The sequence below is a fragment of the Schistocerca nitens genome, chromosome 2 (genome assembly GCF_023898315.1).
Source record: "Schistocerca nitens isolate TAMUIC-IGC-003100 chromosome 2, iqSchNite1.1, whole genome shotgun sequence".
In the NCBI taxonomy this organism is placed as follows: domain Eukaryota; kingdom Metazoa; phylum Arthropoda; class Insecta; order Orthoptera; family Acrididae; genus Schistocerca; species Schistocerca nitens.
The window spans coordinates 780180312-780201672 of NC_064615.1; the positions used below are offsets into that span (position 1 = coordinate 780180312).

The 21361-nt window shown below is 42.7% G+C and overlaps 1 protein-coding gene across 1 annotated transcript in view; it reads right to left on the reverse strand.

Moving 5' to 3' along the window:
* Positions 1-17012: 17012 nt before the first annotated feature.
* The window catches only part of LOC126235327 (uncharacterized), a 154248-nt gene continuing 149899 nt past the window's right edge, over positions 17013-21361 (reverse strand). Inside the window, exon 5 of the mRNA XM_049944050.1 lies at positions 17013-17037. Coding sequence (XP_049800007.1) covers positions 17013-17037 — 25 coding nt within the window. The remainder of the gene's footprint in view (positions 17038-21361) is intronic.

The window sequence follows — 21361 nt, forward strand, 5'->3', positions numbered from 1 at the left end:
GAGGGTTCAATGAACCACCTTCAAGCTGTCTCTCTACCGTTCCACTCTCGAACGGCACGCGGGAAAAACGAGCACTTACAATTTTCCTCTGCGAGCCCTGATTTCTCTTATTTTCTCGTGATGATCACTTCTCCCTATGTAGGTTGGTGCCAACAGATTGTTTTCGCAATCGGAGGAGAAAACTGGTGATTGAAATTTCATGAGAAGATCCCGTCGCAACGAAAAACGCCTTTGTTTTAATGATTGCCCCTCCAGTTCACGTATCATGCCTGTGACACTATCTCCCCTATTTCGCCATAATACAAAACGAGCTGCGCTTCTTTGTACTTTTTCGATGTCATCCGTCAGTCCCACCTGATGCGGATCCCACACCGCACAGCAAAACTCCAGAATAGGGCGGACAAGCGTGGTGTAAGCAGTCTCTTTAGTATACCTGTTGCACCTTCTAAGTCTTCTGCCAATTAATCGCAGTCTTTCGTTTGCTCCACCCACAATATTATCTATGTGATCGTTCCAATTTAGGTTATTTGTAATTGTAATCCCTGAGTATTTAGCTGAATTTACAGCCTTCAGATTTGTGTGACTTATCGCGTAATCGAAATTTAGCTGATTTCTTTTACTACTCATGTGAATAACTTCACACTTTTCCTTATTCAGGCTGAATTGCCACTTTTCGCACCATACAGATATCTTATCTAAATCATTTTGCAAATCGATTTGATCGTCTGATGACTCTACAAGACGGTAAATGACAGCATCATCTGCAAACAATCTAAGACGGCTACTCAGATTGTCTCGTATGTCGTTAATATAGATCAGGAACAATAGAGGGCCTATACCACTTCCTTGGAGAACGCCAGATACTACTTCTGTTTTACTCGATGACTTTCCGTCTATTACTAAGAACTGTGATCTTTCTGACAGGAAATCACGAATCCAGTCGCACAACTGAGGCGATACTCCGTAGGCACGCAGTTTGGTAAGAAGACGCTTGTGTGGAACGGTGTCGAAGGCTTCTGGAAATCTAAAAATATGGAATCAATTTGACATCCCCTGTCGATAGCACTTACTACTTCATGAGTACAAAGAGATAGTTGTGTTTCACAAGAACGATACTTTCTGAATCCGTACTGATTATGTGTCAATAAATTGTTTTCTTCGAAGTACTTCATAATGTTCGAATACAGTATATGTTCCAAAACACTACTGCAAATCGACGTTAGTGATATAGGCCTGGAATTCAGCGGATTACTCCTACTTCCCTTTTTGGGCATTGGTGTGACTTGAGCAATTTTCCAGTCTTTAAGTACGGATCTTTCTGTGAGCGAGTGATTGTGTGTAATTGCTAAATATCGAACTATTTTATCAGCGTACTCCGAGAGGAACCTGACTGGTATACAATCTGGACCGGGGGCCTTGCCTTTATTAAGTGATTTGAGCTGTTTTGTTACACCGAGGATATCTACTCCTATGTTCCTCAACTTGACAGTTGTTCTTGATTGGAATTCAGGAATATTTACTTCGTCTTATTTGGTGAAGGAGTTTCGGAAAACCGTGTTTAATAACTCTGCTTTAGTGGAACTGTCATCAGTGACTTCACCGTTGTTATCGCGCAATGAATGTATTGATTGCGTCTTGCCACAGGTGCGCTTTATGTATGACCAGAATCTCTGGGTTTTCTGCCAGATTTCGCTGTGGAAATTATTAAAAGCATCTCGCATTGAAGTACGTGCTATATTTCGAACTGCTGTAAAACTTTGCCTATCTTTGGCATTTTGCGTTCTTTTAAATTTGGCATGCTTTTTTTCGTTGCTTCTGCAACAACGATCTGACCCGTTTTGTGTACCATGGGGGATCAGTACCATCACTTATTAATTTATGTGCTATATATATCTCAATTGCTGTCGATACTATCTCTTTGAAAACATTCCACAACTTTTCTACACTTACCTAATCAGATCGGTAGGAGTGAAGACTGTCTCTTAAAAAGGCGTTAAGAACATTTTTATCACCTTTTTTTTAAATAGATATACTTTGCGTTTCTTTTTGATGGTTGTAGGCGTTACGGTATTTAGCCTAGCAGCAACTGCCTTGTGGTCGCTAATCCCTGTATTCGTCACAATACTCACTATTTGTCCGGGATTATTTGTTGCTAAAAGGTCAAGTATGCTTTCGCAACCATTTACACTTCGAGTGGGCTCATGAACTAATTGTTCAAAATAATTTTCTGAGAAAGCATTCAGAACAATTTCGAATTACGTTTTATGCCTGCCGTCGGCTTTAAACGTATAATTTTTCCAGCATATCGAGGGTAGATTGAAGTCACCACCGACTATAATTGTATGAGCGGGGTACTTATTTGAAATGAGACTCAAGTTTTCTTTGAACTGTTCAGCCACTATATACTCTGAGTGTGTGTGTGTGTGTGGGGGGGGGGGGGGTGTCGGTAAAACGATCCAATTAATAATTTAGTTCGATTGTCATGTATAACCTCTACCCATACTATTTCACACGAACTATCTACTTCAATTTCGCTACAAGGCAAACTACCTCTGACAGCAATAAATACTCCACCACCAACTGTATTTAATCTATCCTTTCTGAACACTGTTAGATCGTTTGAAAAAATTTCAGCTGAACTTATTTCCGGCTTTAGCCCGCTCTCTGTACCTACAACTATTCGAGCTTCAGTGCTTTCTGTTAGGGCTTGGAGCTCTGGTTCTTTCCCAGCACAGCTACGACAATTTACAACTACAATACCAATCGTTTCTACAACTACCTTACTGTGTTTTACCTGTCCTCTTTTAGACGGACGCCCCTTCTGTGGTTTCCTGAGACCCTCTAACCTAAACCGAGCGAGGTGGCGCAGTGGTTAGACACTGGACTCGCATTCGGGAGAACGACGGTTCAATCCCGCGTCCGGCCATCCAGATTTAGGTTTTCCGTGATTTCCCTAAATCACTCCAGGTAAACGCCGGGATGGTTCCTCTGAAAGGGCACGGCCGACTTCCTTCCCCATCCTTCCCTAATCCGATGAGACCGATGACCACGCTGTCTGGTCTCCTTCCCCAAACCAACCAACCAACCTCTAACCTAAAACACCGCCCAGTCCCTTCCACACAGCCCCCGCTTCCCGTGTAGCCGCCTCCTGTGTGTAGTGTACTCCTGACCTATTAAGCGGAACCAGGAAACCCACCACCCGATGGCGCAAGTCAAGGAATCTGCAGCCTACATGGTCACAGAACCGCCTGCGCCTGTGATTCAGACCCTCCACTCGGCTCTGCACCAAATGACCCCAGTCGGTTCTATCGACAATGCTGCAGATGGTGATCTCCGCCTTAATCTCGGAAGCAAGACTGGCAGACTTTACCATTTCCGCTAGCAGCCCGAAACCAGACAGAATCTGCTCCGATCCAAAGCGACATGAGCCACTACCTGCGGTTGGCTGCATTCTTTTTAGCAAACACTCGATGGAAATGGTAAGCTGCAGCCTGGCTGGCGTTGGAGGTAACTCGAGCGAAGTACCGCCAGCGTATCTTTCACTGCTCGGGAAATTCCATTTCTCATTACAGCAGTAGTATGGCACCTTGCTTTTTTGCTTGAAATCCTACAAATGATTTCTTCAACCGAAGTTTAGGTGTAATGATGTATGAGGCCCAGAAATTCTTGTCACTGTATTTTCTTGTTCTCCTTAATTATACGTCGACATTTCACCTTTGCTATCCGAAAGACTACAAGGTTCTCGGCACATGATCTGCACATGAAACTCAGCAGCGACCATTACTGATTGCCCACCGGCACTCGTCACTCCATTTGCGAGCAGTACATATTTGAAGCCGTCATGGAGACTTTGGCACGAATGTGCCAGTGGTAAAGGTAGACTGCGCAGGTGATGCGACCCGCCAAACTCTTAATGCTAAGTCTATGTTCAGTCAGACAACGGTCAGTTTGCCTTACTGAGGATTCATCAAGGCGGCTTGCTTTCTCTCTCTGCGCTATATGGTGGAGTCCGATCGAAAAGTAGTAACTGGAGTGAAGGTTACCGATCATTTTCCAATGTGGGAAGGCAGGAGAATACAAAATCGATTATGGAGAATGTCCCTAAAGCAGTACTCTCTGCATACCCTGTCTTGCACTCGAAATACACTGCGTAAAAGGAAGCTATAACTTTTTCGAAACCCCGCAATTGTCTCCCATTGCCACGAATAAGTTTGAAATTGGGCTCAAATGTGCCTACAACCTTCCTCTGTGATGGTGCAAAAGCGTGGCGCCCTGCGACGCCATTCTCGGGCTCAGCGATGCTTGAAGAGCGAGCTGTCGACACATGAGAAAAAAAGGCTACAGCTCGGAAGTTCATGTAAGACGTAAGGACGCTTTATGATATTCACATGGCACCAACTTTCAGCACAATTCTCCCTAACTTCATCGTGGACATGTCACATGATGGGGAGATCGTCGCACTCCACCTTACCCACATTTCACCCTTTCTTTTGACGCCTCTATAACGATGTCTGAACTGCGATACCCAGCGTTGAAAACAAGCATTTTTCTTATGGCTGGCCGAGGAAAACATTTCACCCGCCATTCGGAATTGATACGGGGTGGTATAAACGGCGTAAATGTAACCACCCATTCCCTTGAGGCGTTTATTCCCACATATTTCGCAGTCGAAAACAACTGTTCGTGGTGTTATCAGCAACAGGATGACGTTCTTGACAAAGTTCGACACTGCTGTCATGCTCCAGCCGATTCAGTCCAACTCTACGGACATCGTGGGCTGCAACCCCACTGAACGTGATCTGACTCCTTTGGAATGCAGTGAGGCTGTAATTTTTGCTCTGGTATACAGGATGCAACCACTAGGGACTGTTCAAAACCATACGACGAAAGCAGAACGTGATCCAAAGCAGCAAAGCGTGATTACGCTTTCTCAGCCCTCGTGTGGCGTGATCAGAGCTGTGCAACATTGAAATGTGCATGAATAAAACGGTGAAACGTCTCAGAGAGGCACCCCCCCCCCCCCACACACACACACAGTTCAGCAACACCCTCGGTGCCACCCACGCACTTCTGCTGAGCATGTTAAAAATGTACCTTTCACAGACTTCGACGGCCATTCAGCTGAGTGGTGTCTCGTGCCTGCTCTAGTACCGTAGGGCAGGCAACCCCTTCGACACCCCTTGGTGAAGTCTGCACTGAGGAATCTCTGTCCTGAAATGCTGCATAGGCCACTGAAGGAATTGTCTATACTAAGCAGAGTGATATATGAGCCATAGACTCCCACATTTTTTTTCCGAAACATGGTGTTCTCCTTGTAACTTATCTCCTGACTTTTCATCAATAAATACGTGACAGTCCCGGCTCCAGAAAGAACGGCTGCCTTTGCAGTTCACGAAAAGTGCGAGAGATGAACAACTGTTTCCATCTCCACGTGCAGTTCTACCACATTTAGAGCAAGTTGACTCTTGGAAAAGCTCACTGGGTTACGGATGTATGATCTCACTTTCACGCTACAGGACCAAGCCATTGCATACTAAGAAAAAGTTGGAAAACCGCATTAAGTATTTGATGCTACACATCTCAAGTTTAGTGTACACAAACAGGCGATACCTCTCCTTAGTAATCAGGAACATGTTGAAGCACGGTAGTAGTCCTGTTACTCACCGTAATATTTTTCTGAACTAAGCCGCACGGTATCTGAGCCCACTTTTGTTGAGAGGGTGTTATTGTTCTCTGATGGTACACCATCCTGTTGGAAGTACTCCAGGAGCAGTTAGAAAAGTAAAGACAGAACCTGACACGTCTTCCGCAAATGAGCAGATGTCTCGGTTGCTGCATCTAACGACTGTTTCACCTTAGCCGCCACCCACTCCATCAGAAAGTACAAAGTAGCACTGTTCAAGCGTATGTCCTTGTGACCCGTGAGGTTGAGATAAGATACCCACTGTTATATACGTTCCACCACCGTCCGGTATCGATGTAACATGCACAGAGATCATTCTTTAAGGTCCGTTTACACCTATGCTCCTCGTGCCCAGCCGCCGTGCGACTGCAGTTTGCCGCACACCCGAAGTAGAGGCGCCCAGTGTGGACAGAATCACTCGCACGCACATGCTGAGGAAGGGGTATGCATCTACACGCACAGTCGAAAGGCAACTAGGCGCAAGGCGCAGAGTCTTCCAACCAACAGCTGAATTAAGGTGCTCGCTATTTCCATGAGGCAAGTGTTGTTTATCGAATTTCACTGGGTGAGGATTACCTCAAAACACTCGTTATCTATGCTTCCACTTAAAGTCTGCGCCCCATTCCACAACAGCCTTTGCTGCGGGGTTTTCGCGCCACATTGTTTGGATACAAACGTAGTAGTTACCAGTTCTACAGTAAAAATGTTATCACTGTTTCGTCTAGAGTACGCGAGCAAGTTGAACATATTTTCTTATTCGTTCTTATCGTACGGAAAATGTACATCGCCGCACATAGGTTCCTACTCGACTGTTAACTACCAAGACTCTTCCACTCGTCGTAACAATATGTAAGGCAAATTAAAAACACCATGTATAATGCTCCTTTCCTTCGCTCGTTCTTTCTATTACCTGTTTATTTCGCAACTTATCTCCGTTGACTTAAATTTTATCCTGCTTCTACAACAACGCATTTCAAATACTTCTAGAGTTTATCGTGATTCATGTCTTTCTAACACACAATGCTGTATTCCAGACGTACAGTTTGAGAAACTCCTTTCTCAATTATTTGTCAATATTTAACAAGGATTAGTCTCTATCGTCTAATAAAACTTGCTTCTCCCGCCAGCACATACTGTCTCTCTCGTATAATTATTTATGTTCAACAAAACAGAATTCTTTCCGAATATAATTCGTCTTACATGACTTTATTTTTACCAAGTCACTCTTCCCTCTTCTATTATCATTCATCACTTTAATCTCCGTACAGTTTATCCTTAGCTAAGACACCCCTCCAAGCAATTTAACACGTCTTTGTTGCCTTCCTTGATTTCTCTGGAAGAGCTATGTTACCTGTAAAATTAAAGTTACAAAAGAAAAAAAATCTTGAAAGATATCTGAAATAAACACAACGTGGATACGTTAAGTCTTTCACCCAACAGTAAATCATTCGTCCGTTGCTCCTTTCCAACAGTCCCTCTCGTCCACCCACCCCACCACCTTTGTATCTTTTGGCGCCTCTTCACATGCGGCATGACTGGCAGATGCTCAGCTTTTTTTGTTCGTCAGATGTTCGCCAGACGGCACTTGGCTCACCGTCGACTCAGTTAATCTACCCCGCCTCTTTGTGAAGCGTATTACCAGTAACGATGTGTTTATGACGCGTATATTTGAGGCAGGACAAGGAAATGTAATCGGATGTCATAGTTTCGTAAATCTCCACATTAGCTTACAGAGATTAAAGACAGTCGTGGAAAATCTTAACACGGTCGAACGGGTGCAAGTCCAGAATTCTGTTGCGGCTCCAGTTCGCTCTTATCCATTGATATACATCTATTCAAATATCTCAGCCAACAGTCTACGGTTGTTTCTATGAAAGTATCACGAAATAGTTTGTATGTATTCCCTACACATAGCACCGTAACGTGTTCATACTAGGCTCGTAGGAAATAATTTTTAAATGATGTATCGCTTGGGTCGGTGCTGTATGTGAAAAGAATCAAGAGTTCTATAATTTGAGCAAAATCATTTTCAGTTTAGCAAAAGTATTTACACAATATTAACATTGCCGCGATTTTTCTGACCGCACTGTGGATACGGATGCCTACTCCACTAAACGGCATAACACCACACATGCAGGCGTCTTAATAATGCTCATACAGGTTTTACAACACTTGAGAACGGAATAAATTCTTGACACTAGGCCGTACTTTGTACTTGAAACCTAAATGGAGCACTAATTTTCTGCTTAACCTTTAATTACAAGGTTGTAGACTTAGTTTATTATAATATATATAAACAATATTCATTTAAGACTTCTCACAAAAAGCAACTCCATCTTCCAAAATAATTATTTGTATCTGTCTAATCTTAAAGGCATGGGAGCTTTAGATTACAGTTTGTTCTGGCAAATTTAAAATGTTCAGGAATAACACTAATGACGTAACGACCTTTCAAGCTATCACCACAATTTTAATTGAGCTGTTATGTTTGCAGCACTGAGTGCATAATGGAACACAGTTTCCTACTATAGTGGGCAAATCAATACTCAGTTTAAGAACACAGTTCAGGCTTGTCCAATATAAACTAGTAGCTTGACAATCAGTTTACACAAAGTACGAATAATTGAGGCGCATTTACTGTAACATGCAAATCTCACAGTCAAAATGACTGTACTTCAACGCTATCACAGGCAAGTTTCGTCCTCAAAAATCATAAAATTAGAGAAATACTGTTGTATACAAAGTCGTCCAGACACACTTCTTCCCGAGTACCTTCCGCGAATGTTACGCAACGTCCCCGCCGATATACACCGTATGGCAACTTCCGAAGTACAGACGGAGATTTAGATCCTTGTGTGTCTCATTTCGCTGTTCATTCATTGTGTTAACGTTGTCGAGATTCAACAGATATTCCGACTTCTACATTGCAGTCAAAGTAACATCGATGACTGCGAAGTACTACAAAAACTCACATGGTGAAGACGTACTCCTAAGATCCGTGACGGGGCGGCCATCATACAGGTTGCTTATTGAAAACTAGGAGATTTGGTCGCAGTGTACGTAGATTATGTAACACTAGCAAAAAGAGCGTTATTCGTTGTTGTTGCTTTCTCAGGGTTTAATATTTTGTTTTATGTGATCCGTAAAACACACACACACACACACACACACAAGCGCGTGCGCTGGCATGCACGCACCTTCACATAAACATTGAAACAACTCACGCAGCAAAAATGTACTTGGTTAATGTCGTTATAAAATTACAAAGAGGCTCCTGTTCTGAAATTAAAGTCTCGCAAGAGCTAATTAATCCGCCACAGAAGCGGTGCGTAGCAACCATTTGTTAAATTTTAATTTCCACTTTCTCGTGGAGTGCCGGTCTTGGAACCTCTCACCGCTACAAGTGAGCCCCCGCTGTGCTGTGCAGTGACGAAAATACAGTATCTCTAAGCTGTCATAAAATCTGTGATCTAGTACAATCAGATCGTACAGTGAGTTCCTCGAGAAAACTAAAGACGCTTGATGTCGCAAAGGGATCATTACATTGAGATGCGAAAGTCGTCGGATAGCGATATGCACATACACAAATGATGATAGTACCGCGTACACAAGATATAAAAGGACAGTGCATCGGCGAAGCTGTCATTTGTACTCAGGTGATTCATGTAAAAAGGTTTCCGACGTGATTACGGCCGCAAGATGAGAATTAAGACTTTGAACGCGAAGTGGTAGTTGTAACACTGCACGAAATAACCGCAGAAATCAATGTAGGACGTACGACGAACGTGTCCGTTAAGCCGTCGGCACACGGACCGTGCATCCGAACGTTGAGCGTTGAGCGTGCCGAGTTTCTGACGTCACAGCATGGAATAGCACGCTCGGGAGTCTTTCCGAACGTGCAGAGCAATATCTGGCATGTCAGATATTCTCAGCGTGCGTCTGAGCGTTGACCAATGACATGGCACAACGCCACCTACGTCACACGCACGCCGTCTCCCTTCAGTACAGAGTTGTGACGCGCCATATTGTCATTCATTTCAAGCCTATACGTATATATGCCGTTCCGAGCACCAGCAAATTGAGAATCACTGCAAAACTCATTGTTAACTGTGTGATTCGTTCCAATAAAATAATGAGAAACATCATATTCGCGGCAAAATAATTATTGTAACTTGCGTATAATGAGAGTAGGCTATTTGAAGGCAGCGACACACTGAACATCCACCCCAAACGCATTGTTCTTGGTACAATGTGTTATAATTAAATTTCAGTTATTAAAATATCTACGATTAAAGTTTTTGACAAGAGGTAAAGTACTATCATTAGATATAGCACATCTGATGTTGGTATAGCGTAATGAATAGCATCATTGTGTGCTACGGAGGATTTTTTGTTGGGGCGGTGGTTCGCGTCCTGACACGACAAATTTTTTTTTCCTAACATTCGCGTTTTTATTAGGTTCTGATACTTTATTATTAGTTTAATATAAGTATAGACTGTAATGTTTGATTTTATGTAAATACAAGTTCACCTTGTTTTGAGGGGTGACTTTGTTCGATTGGCTTAATCTAAAGGACAGCTTACGCTACTTGTATAAAGGTATTTTTTCTCCTTTTTCTTTTACGCTTCGTAATTGACATGTTGCAAAGATTCTGCTACTGGGTACGAACAGTGATCAAGTAAGACTGACCTTGGGGTTTTACTAAAATGTGGGAATGATGAAATAATGTTTATCTTATGCGGAAAGTATTCCAATTTTGTAACGCACTGCTTGTAATGGAACTTTTATAAGCCTGTGTCCTTATTGATTGGAAATGGTACTTTCCTTTTCGTGGACGATGGAAGATATGTGCATTTTAATAGAGCTAACGTGGGAATTTTATGCGCCCGTTGAGTAAACAGTGTGATTAACGAACTAGAAACTTCCCTCAACTGTCGCTTGAGTGCGTTGCGATCGCGTATACCACGTTGGGGTCCACGTACCGTATGCACAAGTCGCATCATTCCTGAGCGTTGAGCAGCACGTTGAACTGGGCACGCTCAACGATACGTTCGGCAGCACGGTCCGTGTGCCGACGGCTTTAGGACAGTGCGGCGAACTGTGGCGTTAATGAGCTAAGACAGCATACGACTGACGCCAAGTGCCTTTGTTAACAACACATCGCCTGCAGAGGTTCTCCTGGGCTCGTTACCGTATCGGTTGGATCATCCTAGACGACTGGAGAATTGTGGCCTGATCAGATGAGTCCCGATTTCAGTTTGTAGGAGCTGATGGTAGTGTTCGAGTGTGGCGCAGATCCCACGGAGCCATGAACTCAAGTTGCCAACAAGGTAATTTGCAACCTGGTGGCGACTCCATAATGTATGGAATGGACTGAGTCCTCTGGTGCAACTCATCAGTCAATGACTGGAAATGGTTATGTTCGGCTGTTAGGAGACCATTTGCAGCCATTCATTGACTTAATGTTCACAATCCACGATAGAATTTTCACTGGGCCAAAATTGTTCGCGGTTGGTTTGAAGAACATTTCGAACAATTTGGATGAATGATTTGGCCACCCAGAACGCCCATCACGAATCCAATCCAACATTTATGGGATATAACAGAGAGGTCAGTTCGTGCACAAAATCCTGCACCGGCAACACTTTCGCAACTGTGGACGGCTATCGAGGCATCGTGGCCAAATATTTCTGCATGGGAGTCCCAACGACTTGTTGAGTATATGCCACATCGAGTTGCTGCACTACGCCATGCAAAAGGAGGTCTGACACGATACTACGAGGTACACCATGACTTTTGTGGTCTCAGTCTATAAAGGTCAATCATTGTACGAACTTATCTTGTATCCTTAGGGTTTCCAGAACGTAGTCATTTGAGATTATCAGGAATTTGAAAGCATTGCAGGCGACAGTAACTTAAAGAACTTTTAACTGGTTTATCAGCATCAGGCTGAAGTGTAGGACGTTGACTCGAGATCAAGTGAGGCAGCTGCTTTCTGACTTTACGCTCGGCTAGTGGTTGACAATCTTGAAACGTTAAATGTGTTATTACACTACCTTCGAAAGCAGTATTAACTGTGCGATGAGTAATTATTAAACTAGTATCATTTTTAAATACGGCCGTTAAGCGCAACAGTCTGTGATTTAAGCATGCACGTCGAGTATCTGCAAATGCCTTATTTAATTAAAAATACTGCAATGTGAAATAAGCACAGTGATATGTCTTCGGCCTACAAAAGACGCGACAACGGACCTAATTTATTGGTGGATTAGTGGCGTTTATGGAGGAAACACTATGAGCAATGGAATGGCCAGAAAAACGACGATAGCGTTTAAAGATGGTCGTACAAACGCTTATGATGGATTTGATGTAATAATAATTTTTTATTACGCTTGTGTTTAACATGAAAACTGCACTTACTTCAAACCCCGCCTCGTACTTAAGCAGTTGAACAGCAGGGAGGAGTTCATTTATTCAGGCGTGGTGAATATGGGTGCGCGGAATCTAATGGAAGTGATGTACAATGATGTTACGACAACAATGGTCAACATTTTCAACAGCGCGCTTTAAGAAAAAGAATTCTGTTCTCTTCTCCACAATAATGTATGGGTAAGGGGGTCACTTTATTGTACTTCGTTTTTTTAAGTTTTCTAAATATGTGATTGTGCACTAGATTTGTCACCGTTAAAGCCTGGAGACTAAGAGACAAGAAAACGTTTTTTTGGCAACATGGAGTGCCATGGGTCAATTTAAAAGTTTCTTTAGAAACACGATATATTCCGCATTACATATTGTGTGATCTCCAGGAATTGTCCCTATCGTACGGTATCAAAAGTAACTGGTCTTGGAAACCAAACAAGTTTCACTTTAAGTAGCCGCTGGACACCTGAGGTTTCTTGAATTAAAACATTAAGCAGAACAATTTGATCGACATGTGAAAGCTTTTCGGAGCGTACGCGTTCACGCTTTATATGCCTTAGCAGGAATCGCTGTTAGTCAAACAGTCTTAACGGTACTCGCGCAAGAAAAAAAAATAAAAAATAAAATTAAAAAAAACCAGGAGCCGATAATGCTATCGTGATGTAGCCGTAGCGCACTTGGATATAGCCAGAGGATAGTGAGTGCCGCGGTCGCGAGACTACACTGTTCAGTCGCATTAATGTGACCACCTGCCAAAAGCCTCAATAACGACCTTCTGCAACGTGGGCGTGCAGGAAGAGAGTCAGTGAGGTTCTGGAAGATACCGACAGGGATGTGGCGCCATGTCGACTGTGCCGTGGACATCAGCGCTGGGTTTCTCGAGTGCGGATCCAAGGCGCGAACAGCTCGATCGAGGTGGTCTCACAGCTTCTCGACTGGGTTTAAATCCGGATAGTTTGGTCGCCAGGTGACTACGGTGAACTCATCCTGTTGCACTCTGAACCACACACGTACACTGCAAGCCGGGTAACACGTTGTCCTGTCCTGCTGGAAGATGCCATCGTGCCGAGGAAAAAAAAACACTCTGCACTTAGGGATGTACACGGTCCCCAAGGACAGATGCATACCTGTGTTGATCCGAAGTGCCTTTCAGAATGACGAGATTACGCATGGAATGCTAACCGAGTCAGGGATTAGTGAACACAGGGTTGTCGTAGCGAGACAGAATACTGTACCCCCCAAATCCTCCAAAAATAAACGAAAAATATACCTATTCAAAAAAGCAGATAAAATTCACTTAACGCCTTCCTGAGAGACAATCTGCACTCATTCCAAATTAATAAAATAAGTGTAGACCAGATGTGGCTTAAATTCCAAGAAATAGTATCGGCAGCAATTGAGAGAGTTATACCAAATAAATTGACAAAAGGCAGAGCTGATTCTCCTTGATACACAAAACGGGTCAGAACACAGTTGCAGAAACAACGAAAAAAATATGCAAAATTTAAACAGACGCAAAATCTTTTACAGAAGCTCGAAATTTAGTGCGGACTTCAATGCGAGATGCTTATGATAGTTTCCAGAGTGAAACTTTGTCACGAAACCTGGCAGAAAATCGAAAGACATTCTGGTCGTATTTGAAGTGTGCTAGTGGCAAGACACAATCAATGCTTTCTGTGCGCCATAGAAATGCAGATACTATTCAAAACAGAGCTGTCGAAGCACAGTTACTAAGAACAGCCTTCCGAAATGGCTTCGCAAAAGAAGACGAAGTAAATATTCCAGAATTCGAATCAAGATCACCTGCCAACATGAGTAACGTAGAAGTAAATATCCTCGGAGTAGTGAACAACTTAAATAATTTAATAAAAGCAAGTCTTTTGGTCCAGGATGCAAATCAGGTAGGTTCCTTTCACAGTACGCTGATGCAACAGCTCCATACTTAACAATCGTATACAACAGTTCGCTCGACGAAAAATCCGTACCCAGCGACTGGAAAGTTGCACAGGTCACACCGATACGCAAGAAAGGTAGTAGGAGGAATCCAATAAATTACAGCCCCATATCATTAACGTCGATATGCAGCAGGATTTTGGAACATGTATTGTGTTCGAAAATTAAGAGTTACGTCGAAGAAAACGGTCTATTGACACACAATCAACATGGATTTTGAAAACATGGTTCTTATGAAACACAACTAGCTATTTACTCATATGAAGTATTGAGTGCTATTGACAAGGGATTTCAGATTGATTCCGTATTTCTGGATTTCGGGAAGACTTTTAACACAGTACCACACAAGCGGCATGTAGAGAAATTGCGTGCTTATGAAATATTGCCTCAGTTATGCGAATGGATTCGTGATTTCCTGTCAGAGAGGTCACAGTTCGTAATAATTGACGGAAAGTCATCGAGTAAAACAGAAATGATTTCTGGCGTTCCACAAGGTAGTATTATAGGTCCTATGGTGTTCCTTATCTACATAAACGATATGGGAGATAATCTGAGCAGCCGTCTTAGGTTGTTTGCAGATGACGCTGTCATTTATCGACTAACAAAGTCATCAGAAGATCAAAACAAACTGCAAAACGATTTAGAAAAGATATCTGTATGGTGCGAAAATTGGCAATTGAGCCTAAATAACGGAAAGTGTGGGGTCATCCACATGAGTGCCAAAGGAATCGGTTAAAATTCGGTTACACTACAAATCAGCCACATCTAAAGGCCGTAAATTCAACTAAATACCTAGGAATTACAATTACGAACAACTTAAATTGGATGGAACAAATAGAAAATGTTGTGGGGAAGACAGCGTTTTATTGGCAGGACACTTAGAAAGAAGAGCAGCACGATTTGTATTATCGCGAAATAGGGGGGGGGGGGGAAGTGTCACTGAAATGATATAGGATTTGGAGTAGACGTCATTAAGACAAAGGCGTTTTTCTTGGCGGCGGAATCTTCACCGAAATTCCAATCACCAACTTTCACCACCGAATGCGAAAACATTTTGTTGACATCGACCTACATAGGGAGAAACCATCACCATGAGAAAATCTGGAAAATCAGTAAGCGTACGGAAAGTACAGGTGTTCGCTCTTTCCGCGCGCTATACAAGATTGGAATAATTGTGAAGGTGGTTCGATGAACCCTATGCCAGGCACTTAAATGTGATTTGCAGAGTATCCATGTAGATGTAGATGAAGAGTAACAGTTAATGCCTTCTCTGGGAAAATGCTTCTGTAGCTATCGAGGTCACATTGATAATGTCAAGCCCATAGTTCTGCATGTCGCATAGTTATCGCTGGAAGACAATACATAACATTTCATAGGCGAAGAACAAAGATAACAAACCATACCGATATATGGACGCATTAATACAGGGTGTCCATAAAGTCCTTTTACAACTTCAAAATTTTATTACAACGGCAGTTGTTGAAGTATTTTAACATTTTTATTGTAGTATGGCTCAAATGGCTCTGAGCACTATGGGACTCAACTGCTGTGGTCATTAGTCCCCTAGAACTTAGAACTACTTAAACCTAACTAACCTAAGAACATCACATACACACCCATGCCCGAGGCAGGATTCGAACCTGCGACCGTAGCAGCAGCGCGGCTCCGGACTGGAGCGCCTAGAACCGCACGGCCACCGCGGCCGGCTATTGTAGTAAGTGTTTATAAAAGTTTTTTTTGACAATGTTTAATAGATTTCTATATGGGCGCCTTTAGTTCCACAAAGCACATCAAGACGGCAATCGATTTCTTGCCATGTTCGCTGTAGCATAGCGTCATCAATGGTGGCCATGACATTACGAATTCTTTGCTTCAAGTCAGCAATGTCCCCTATCTGAGTTTGATACATGATATCTTTTACATACCCCCATAAAAAATGTCCAAGGGAGTGATATCTGGCGAACGCGGTGGCCAAGGAATTGGCCCATCCCTCCCAATCAATCTCCCTGGAAATGTTTCATTGAGGAACCGACGAACATGCAGCCCCGATGTGGTGGTGCACCATCTTGTTCGAAAATGATACTTGGTTGTAAGTCAATCAATTGTGGTGCTACATATTCGATCAGAAGGTCGAGGTAACATCTTCAGTAATTGTTGCACACAATTCCATACCACACATTCACTTTTGGACTATCCCGGTGAAGCTCCCTAGTCAAAATGGTTCAAATGGCTCTCAGCACTATGGGACTTAACATCTGAGGTCATCAGTCCCCTAGAACTAACCTAAGGACATCACACACATCCATACCCGACGCAGGATTCGAGCCTGCGACCGTAGAGGTCGCGCGGTTCCAGGCTGTAGCGCCTAGAACCGCTCGGCCACCCCGGCCGGCCTGCTCCCTAGTCACATGGGGGTGTTCAGAGCCCCAGATTCTCACATTGTGTCTGTCTAATGTCCCAGAAACGTGAAAAGTTGCCTCGTGACTGAAACAAACTCGCTTGAGGAATGCTTCATCCTCCAAAAGGCGTTCCAGAATGTTGAGTGCAAACTCTGTCCGTTTTGGCTTGTCATTTGGCTCAGGTGTCTCTAACAGTTGCACTTTGTAAGCGTACAACCGTAAGTTCTTGTGGAGGACCTTAAGCACAGCTGAAAGTGGTAGTGGTAGTTGGAACTGTCTGGCACCAGTGCGGATGGACTTCGTAGATGAGCGAGTGAAGACGTTTAAAACGCGATCGATATTTTTCTCGGATGTACTTGGTCCCCGCTCCTCTCTTTATTCAACAATGTCACTGTCTCCATAATTTTTTTGTGCCACGTATGGATTGAAGGGCGCGATGGTGGATCTCTTCCATACTTCGTTCTGAAGTTTCGTAGAGCCTGAACATCCGATTTTGTCTCAATAAACCAGGACACAATTTGTGCCTTCTCTTGAGGAGTTGCCATTTTATAGAGGTTCAGTTCCTTCCATCAACAGAGTATCTGAAACACAAAATTTTACTATATATTAAAACTTTGGTAAACATTGATTACGATAAAAGAAATTTTGTTAAAATATTTCACCAACTGCCGTTGTAATAAAATTTTGAAGTTGTTAAGGGACTTTACGGACATCCTGTATATCTCCGAGAAGGATTTAACGAAGCTACTGCCGTGGTTTTGTTTGCACTTGTTTCAGCGGAAGGTAAGCCCGTAAATTAGACAGACTTGAGCTAAGTGTCACCATCCGTGTTGTCCCGTCAGACGTGTGGGTGCTAAAATTAAACCAAGGACCGGCGTGGAAAAAGAAAGATTTCGAACGAATTATGACGGCGGTAGACAGACAAGGGGAGCACATTCTGGCGGCGGACGCAAGCGTTTTGGCATTGCGTGGTTCTGACGTCACGGGGAAGACCACGAATAGCAGGAGGCACAGCTGATCAGCAGCCGGCAGTTGCGTAACCCGCGAACCAAGCCTTACGCGATATAAATACCGCGCCCCGCGAGGCGCTGCCAACGTACATCGCACGTGCCGCACACGCTCCTTTTGCAGGGAACCGCTGCCGGCACGCGCGCCGGCGACGCCTGCTTGTCCAAGCCACAGCGCACACCTTCCGTTTATTCTCGCGTCCTCGTACAAAAGACATCACCTCTCCATCGGGGTCCTCTTTCACGGCAAAGGTACGTAGACGCGAACGAAAGTAATATAATTAAACGTCTGCAAATACAGTGACGGAAAGTCTTGTATCATTAACACCTTGACCGAACGCTACCAAACTGATGCTTCATTATTTCCATGCCTATTAGATACCAGGAGTCATATTTCTTCCTTATGCGACTTCCTTTTTTCCAGTATGTTTCAATATAGAAAATAGCTAGTCTCCAGTTGAGGAATCTTGTGAATACGTGGCGATTTTGGGTGCGTCTGGCGTTAGTGGAAATTTTCGTGTGGAGATCGTAAAACAGCACAGCACGTCCAGAAGACGACAACATGCAGTTCGCTGCCATCTGCTGAACTTTGAAGGCCGATTCTTAGGCATGACGGACTTGCGAGAATCATATTGACAGATCGCAGAGACGGTTGGCTGTGTTGATAAAACTGCAGACCCAACTGTGAGAAGATGGTGTCTGGACACACTGTGCCAAGAAAACGCAGCATGAGTCCTTGAAAAAAGGAAAAAAAAAGCAACGAGAAGATTGATCGACTAGCACTGACGATTACTCAGATGATGGCAGCTGAAATCTGGACAGAGGTTACAGAAAGTGTGTCACCATGAAGCTGGGTTAACATCTCGAGATGTCATTACTCGCTTACCGCTGACATACCACAGACAACAGACGTGCACAGCGTGGAACCAGAGCCAACTGGGACAACGAGTGGCGTTCTGGTGAAAGGTCATAAGAAACAGCTGTTATTGTGACCTACAACTCTCCAACTGCTGGAATCATGATGTGTCGAGGAATTGTATACGATGACAGCACTGATTTGGTAATCGTTTAAGGAAGGCGGAAGGCTCGCCAGTATGTGGGGATAATATTAAACCCTGGGAAGAATCTTAAAGGGGGGTGTAACGGAAAATGTAAACATTTATTTAAAAAATCACTACGCCATATTTATGACTGTACAAATCTAAAATTTTACACATGTAAAGCAAAAGAGCTGTGTTTTAACGGAAAAATATAATAAAATATGCAGGATTAATATTTCGCCAGAAATTTGAATTTTTAATTTATTTTTTGACGTTTTTATAAAAAGTCATAACTCAAATTCTAATCATGCAATTAATCCGAAAATTTTATTGTAATGTCTTGAGAAGGTTATAAGCCACTGAAGTACAGTTATTAATTTATGGTACAAATTGTATCATTAACAGAGTTTTTCACTATGCACATCTAAATTTTTTTTTTACATACAATCATCTAAAAATCAGAATGTAATTGCAGGATCTCGTATTTTTTAGTTCCAGGGAGACAGCAACACGTTTCGAACAGTTCCTGAAAATTTCATAGCATTAGCGCATATACCTTTTGAGAAAATGCTTCTTATAACGTAAAAACCGTAAAAGAGAGAAAATGAAGTTCAAAGATTTTCTTCTCATACTTCTGCATGTAGCAATCTTACCTCAATTTTAAAATCTTCCATACTGATACTACTCATCCTCCAGGTTTCTCTTCTCTCCTCTTCGAATCTGCCTGGCCTGCATTTGCAGGTAAGACACTGATCTGTTAGCTTTCTTGACCCTGCTCTCGTCGATGGTGTAAAATTATTTTGTTGTAACTCTCTTCGGCAGTTAAATTCTGACAGAATTTCCGTAATTGTAATATAAAACTGCATCATAGACACCTATTTTGAGTACTTCAATTCCAAAGAATGCCCATTTTGAACATCTAACCCAAATTCAATTATTGAGGCTTTCATTTGCATTTTGTGTCCTTCTGTGAAGACGCTTTCTCAATAAATCAGGGTTTGAAAGAAACCTGAATGTGGGTTTAATTGCATTCATAACAGGTTCTGGTAATGAGTGTTTATGTGTATACGTCTCATTTGTTGTTGAACTTAAACCAATCGACTTTCGGACACAGTTGTACATTGGTGTTTGGTCAGTGGATAGTTGTGGAAAAAATTGCCCACACAGCACGTTTCATTTCCCTAAATTATGTGTGTTTTCCTGATAGCTCTCCTATAAAATAACGAATTAAATAATGAATTTCTTTCAGATAAAGCCTGCCTTTTCCTCCTAGTGGTTTTCCATCCTCAAGTACTTCACCTTTCTTCTCTTTCACCAAGCGACGAAGCCTACCACCAAGCCTCTTTTGGATGTGGCCAACACATTACAAATTTTCTGTTGTATTGTACGGATTTTTATGTTACAGCTTTGAACGAAGAGGGGTCCTCATCTCCAAGGGATTTAGTATATCTAACACCAAACTGGCCCTCAGATCTGGAGAACATCCTCACAACTGCAGCAGCCTCCATGCCCCCACTTCAGCCACTATAATTTTTAGAGCACGCTACTGCATGGTTTTCTTGTTACAGTTTCTCACTATCTTCACTGTTGGACATTTTCCTCGTTGCACGCCGTTGGCAGTATTTAGACATAATTTCTACATCTAAGACTTTACCTCAGTCAATACCAATAACAGATGCAACACCATACAGAGATGTGTGACCCCTTTTCATCCAGGCCCCTTCTACAGACACACACAGATCAGTAGCATTTGTAGGAGATTCACTGTCATGAATATCCACCCCAGGATTTATTTCTTTTTGGTTTATTTCCACCAATTCCTCCACTGCTTTCTTCATAGAAACTTCGGCAGTATCGCATACAGCATCAGACATTTCTTTATTTATTTTTTCAAACCTTACACAAGGTGGAGGCATGTTCTGAAAACCACACAATAAATTACCTCCTTCCCTGCCCTGTCCAAGGTACCTCCGAGCATATGCTAATCCAAAATTGCTTTCATAGCTACCAGCGTCAGTCTTTTTTTTATTTTTTTTAAACGAAGAACATGAAAATTCATAGCCACAAGAATTACAAATTAATTTAAAACCACAAGCTATTCCCACTCTTCTTTCTTCAACAACGATCTTGCATTCCGTATTTTTGCAGCTAAGACATAAACATGGAAACTTTATAGCCTGGCAAAGGAGCTCTAAATCAATAAATTTGAATCCAGTGGAATCCATATCAACATCATTCACGCACTTGTACAATTCTCCTGTCCCAAGTTTCGATGCTGACGCTGAAAGCTTATGTTCTTCATTTCGAGCTGCTTCCTCTATTTTGTTGGTAAACCGATTTCCATGAAACCACCGTTTCCTAAACACGGTTTTTCCACCACCCATTATGCATAAATCTTGACTTGCGAATTCAACCTTCCACCTACTAGTGTGTGTTAGTATTGTCAAAACGTAAATAAACCACACGCAAAAATGTTTTCAAGCAAAGATATAGATGTCAGAAAATAGCCTTCACACTGAGAAAAATTCCGCTGAAGCAAGCAGTTTCCCAAATGTCGGAAAAGGCGGGGGGTGGCCGCTAGTGCAGAGTTAGCCAGTTTAACAATTTGAAGGCATTTCTAAAGCTATCACGACAAAATTCACACACAACACAGATTAAACTGTATAGATCAAGAAAATAATGTTTTTGAAAAATCGATTTTTTGGACCAAAATCCATTAATTACCCCCTTAAGTGATTTTGCACTTATCATAAACCAGGGTACCAAATGGCATATTCCAAGCCGAGGAGTGCACGGATCCTTGGCTGGCCTGAGCAGTTCCCTGATTTGTTACCGATTAAGCATCTCTAGGATGCGAT